This window comes from Struthio camelus, chromosome 15 (assembly GCF_040807025.1).
Source record: "Struthio camelus isolate bStrCam1 chromosome 15, bStrCam1.hap1, whole genome shotgun sequence".
In the NCBI taxonomy this organism is placed as follows: domain Eukaryota; kingdom Metazoa; phylum Chordata; class Aves; order Struthioniformes; family Struthionidae; genus Struthio; species Struthio camelus.
In genome coordinates, this window is record NC_090956.1 from 17,408,030 (window position 1) to 17,413,185 (window position 5,156).

General features: G+C 44.8%; 1 protein-coding gene across 1 annotated transcript in view; it reads left to right on the forward strand.

Moving 5' to 3' along the window:
- Positions 1-4,234, forward strand: part of PPL (periplakin) — a 32,437-nt gene extending 28,203 nt beyond the window's left edge. Inside the window, exon 22 of the mRNA XM_068908524.1 lies at positions 630-4,234. Coding sequence (XP_068764625.1) covers positions 630-3,314 — 2,685 coding nt within the window. The 3' untranslated portion in view covers positions 3,315-4,234. The remainder of the gene's footprint in view (positions 1-629) is intronic.
- Positions 4,235-5,156: the final 922 nt, after the last annotated feature.

Here is a 5,156-nt window from a genome sequence, read left to right on the forward strand (position 1 = left end):
CTTCTGGGTGGCTTGGGGCGAGGGGGCGGGAGGGTGCTCAGCTCCATTGCAATTGCAGATAACGGTTCAGATCTCCGCATGCAGCAGACAAATGGATATGATTTACCCTCAATAGGCTGAGGGAATGTTATTCTGAAAGAATATTTATGTAAATAATATCCACACGTGCCTTTGCTGTTACAAGTTGAACTGGAAACATTTCAGCAGTTCATGCCCTAAAATCATTAATCAGCAGAAACCTAAGTTAAACAATCTGCCAAAAATCAGACAGACAACGCTTCCGTACTTCCTAGTGCCCACACAGGCATACTCCTCTCATCCTAAGAAGCACCACATCATTCTTAACATTTTCCTTGACAAACCAATGCCAGAATTTGCATCCCACATGGTTAAAACCTTTGTTTTGACAACAACAGGCATCACACAGAAAGCATTTCTCAGGCTGGAAATTCACAGAGTAGTTCAAGAGAAGCCTGTTTGCAAATATACTCTATTCAGTGTTTGCAATAGGCAGCCTCCATTAACCAAGATCCACTTTCTTGTGTAGTGTTTGTCACTGGAGGCTCTGAAAATAAGCACCAGATATGACCTTTTGGTTATTTTAACTACACGCTCTTTTTCAACAACAGCAACCAGAGGTTCACGTGATGCAAGACTTTGTCCAGACCAAAAAATCTGTAAGGCCCCTGGAGGAAGTCTGGAAGCTGAAGAAAGAGCTTGAAGATGAGACCCAGCGTCGGCAGCAGCTGGAAGCAGAGATCAAAGCCATTCAGAACAACATTGTCCACCTGCAAAACCAGAAGCCCCAAGAAACTGTAGTTAAGAAAGAACTGCTGAAAAAAGTGCCTGACCCTCAACTGGATGAGAGCTTCCACAAAACGCAGCAAAATCTAGCAGAAGAGCAACGGAAAAACCAGGTGCTCCAGGATGAGCTGGAGGCCCTGAAACTTAGGCTGCGTGTTTTGGAGCACGAGAAGAAGGAAGGAGGACAGGAGTATATTGTGAAAGAGGTGCTACGTATCGAACAAGATAAGGCTCAAGCTGATGAAATCCTGAAGCTCAAGGAAGAACTGGAAGAACTTAGGAGGCAGGAAGGCACTAGAGAGAACGAAGTCATCCTTCTACGCCAACAAATTGCTGTGCTGTCCAGTGAAAAGAACAAAGAGCAGGAGAAGGTAACAGAGAAAGAGGTGCTGAAGCTGCAGAATGATCCACAGCTGGAGATGGAATTCCAAATATTGCAAGAGACCAAGCAGAGGGAGAGTGCCCTTAGACAGAAGCAAGAGGAAGAGCTCAGCTTCCTCCAGGACAAGCTCAGACGTCTTGAAAAGGAACGGGCCATTGCTGAGGGCAAAATTACTGTTAAGGAGGTGCTAAAGGTGGAGAAAGACTTAGCAATTGAGAGAGAGGTGAACGAGCTTCGGCGCCAGTATGAAGATGAGAAATCCAAGGGTCGTTCCAATGAGCGGGAAAAGGCTGAGCTGCTCAGAAAGATCCAGCTGCTAGAGGAGGAGAATGCCAAGGTGGTTGTCCAGGAGAAGGTGCGTGAGATTGTGCGCCCAGATCCTAAGGCTGAAAATGAAGTTGCCAACCTTCGTTTGGAGCTGGTAGAGCAGGAGAGAAGATGCCGGGGTGGCGATGAACAACTGAAGAGCTGCCAGACTGAGCTGGCTGCTCTGAAGAACAGAGGGCCACTGGTGGAAGTCAAAGAAGTCATTAAGGAGGTCATTAAGTACAAGAATGATCCGGAAACTGAAAAGGAGCTACAGCGACTTCGGGAGGAAATCATAGACAGGACAGGAGCAATTGAAAGAGCTGACCTGGAGATCTACCAGCTGAAACAAGAGATACAAGCCTTGAAAGATACCAAGCCTCAAGTGCACATGAAGGAAGTTGTTCAAGAAATTCTGCAGTTTCGGGAAGATCCCAAGACTAGAGAGGAGGTGGAGTCACTGAGAATTCACCTCGCAGAGGAACAGATGAAACACGTTGACCTAGAGAGGGAGCGGCTACTCCAAGAAGAGAAAATTAGACAGAAGGAGGAAGAACTTTCCCAGGTGAAGGAGAAGGTGGTCCAACAGGAAGTAGTGAAGTATGAGCAAGATCCTGCCTTGAAAGCTGAAGTCAACTCCTTCTCTCAGAGCATTGAGAGCGAACTGAAGCAAATTGATTGCCTCCGTGAAGAACTCCGCAAGCTGCAGAGGAGGCGATCTGAGTTAGAACGTCAGCTGGAAGAACTTGAGAAAGAGAGACAGGCACGCAGAGAGGCTGAACTGGAGGTGCAGAGGCTGAAGATTAGATTAAATGAGTTAGAAGAACAGGAGAGGGAAACAACAGAAAGGGTGACTGTGAAGCAGAAAGTGATCCTGCAGCAAGATCCCCAGCAAGAGAAGGAACACTCCCTTCTCAAGCTGGAGCTGGAAGAGGAGAAGCACCGGAGGCAAGTCTTGCAAACTGAACTGGAAGCCCTGAGAAAGAAGCTTCTTTCTTTGGAGAAGATGGAGGTGAAAGAGAAAGTTGTCTTTTCAGAGAGCATCCAAGTGGACAAAGGAGACACAGAGTATGAGATTCAAAAGCTGAAGAGCAATCTGGAGGAGGAGAGTAGGCGTAAGAGGGAGCTGGATGCAGATATCAATCGGCTTGAAACCAGATTGTCTGAGGTGGAATTCAACAACTCCAAGTCATCAAAGGAGTTGGACTTATTAAGAGAAGAAAACCACAGACTACACCTTGAAAAACAGAACCTGCTGATGGAAACAAGGAGGCTGCAGTCAGAGATTGAACTCACAGCAACAGAAGCTCGGGATCTGAGAAACATGACCCACGTGGACAGTGGAATAAACCTGGACTCCAGATTCCAAGCTCTGGAAAGGGAGTTAGATGATCTGAAGCAGTTATCCAGAGAAAAGGACACAGAGATTGAGCAACTCCAGAATCGCCTCAAGACAGTGGCTATCAAGAGGGAACAAAGAGAGAACCACCTGAGGCGCTCTATTGTGGTCATTGACCCCGATACAGGCAAGGAGATGTCTCCAGAGGAAGCTCATAGGCTTGGCCTCATTGAATGGAGCCTGTTTGTCAAACTGAAGAGTCAGGAATGTGATTGGGAAGAGATCTCAATAAAGGGTCCCAATGGGGAATCATCTGTGATCCTCGACAGGAAGTCTGGTAGAGAGTTCTCAATTGAGGATGCCTTGAAGAGTGGAAGGCTAACCATGGCTCAATATGACAGTTACCTCAACAAGGAGATGTCGATCCAGGAGCTGGCAGTCTTGGTGTCCGGAAGTAATTACACAGCGCTCCCTCCACTTTAGAAACTTTTCTTAAAAGCAGCTAGTCAGAGCTGCAACACTTGTTAGACTAAGATCATTGCAAATCCTTGCCCTCCTTGCATCTTCCAAAATGCTAGAGCCACTGCCCCAGCCATCACAAGCATGCTATGAAGCCACACTGCTTGCTGTGATACATTGCAGAAAAGCACCACCAAGAGTGGAAAACACACTCATCAAGACTACATTAAAACTTTATCCCCTTCTTCAGTCTTACCTAGTCACGCAACCTAACAAAAAACAAGACAAAAAGCCTTAAACCAGTGAAGTATCCAAGTCCGAAAACTCAGCAGAGCCTGCACTTTCTTCAGCGTATATTCACAAAGAAAGTTGTATACAGCAGACATTAGGGAGACTGAAGGTCAAGATGACTCCAAAATGGCCAGCAGAAGCTGGTTATGTCACCTGCAAGTTGTTAAGCCAGATAGTTTCATTGTGGACAGATGACTAAATGATGGCATCTTCCTCTGAGAAAACCAGCTCTGTAGACAAAAGGCGTAATATACATCTTAATTCAGTATCACCACGTTAATATCTAAACACCATCATTTTGTTCACCTACGTGCCTATGCTGCTGGGGAAGAGTGAGGCAAAGCACAGTAATATGATGGTGTCATTCCTAGATTCAGGAGGAGCATTCATGTATTGTAGGGTTCACCAAAAAATATGTGGAGATGGCAATATGGCCAAGCAAGATGCTAGCGTAAAGCATGCAACTGTAACTAAATGCAGAGTGCCTTCTAAACACAGTTAGCTTACCTCATGGTTAAAAGCCATTTGTGCTGGTATTTTACTGAATAGAGTTACATGCAGCTACACGTTTCATTTACTTGTGTAAGGGAATGGGAAATAGAGGGAAATTCTATTTATAGTACAAAATAAAAATGCAGTGGTTCCAATCAGAAGTTTGGTTTTCTTTTTTAATTGTGATGGCCTTTTGATCTTTGGTTTTAAAGGAAGATGAAATTTCAGCATCAAAGTTAAAAAATAAGACTTCATTTCAGAGGTTGACTTTGTTTTCCAAGAGGAAAATTGCTGGAGCAGCACTAGCTGGGACTAATTAGCAGCATTAGATGGGACTGAAATGCACAAACAAATGGGACTAAAGCTACACGAAGAGAGGGAATTACGCTGGGACAGTACCAGGAGCTTCCATGTCTAGAGCATACTCATTTCTTTTTCCTCAGTTTCTACTAACCAGAGCAAACAGCCCCCCCCCCCCCCCCCCCCAATCCTGGGCATGCAGATAATCAACATTTAAAACCTGGGGTCTTTTCACATCATTTAACCCTCTTGTCCAGTGAAAGATCTGGCAAATCAGCGTTGTCTTTTGGCAATGCTCGTCTTCGGCTGCACTCAGATTATAGTCTGCATTCCTTATGCAACACACTCGCTTCCAATAAGCCTATGCAGAGCTAAATGCCCAGACCCCAGTAAACTCTGCTGTCAACAGAAGCACCAATAAGCATTCACTGCGTATCCATCCTGGCTTTAGAGATGGACAAAATAATTTTTAGCTTTGTGAATGAAAGGAACACACAGAAATTACTGCCGTTGCTCCCAGTTCTGAACCCCCACGTGCTTTTTCCAGCAGATGTAACTTCAGAAGTCTGCAGGATCACATCCATTGAATAAGAATATGCAATCTGACAACCACAAAGTCTAGAAACAGAGCTATAATTTACTTACCACTTAGCAGACTTTAGTTAAAAAGCTAATTAATCCATTGGTCATCCAAGAAACAAATGAGCAAGAGATGATCATCCAAGCTAAAGCTACTCTTGAAAACAAAATCATGAAACTAGAGGTAAGGAGATGGAAAAAGCA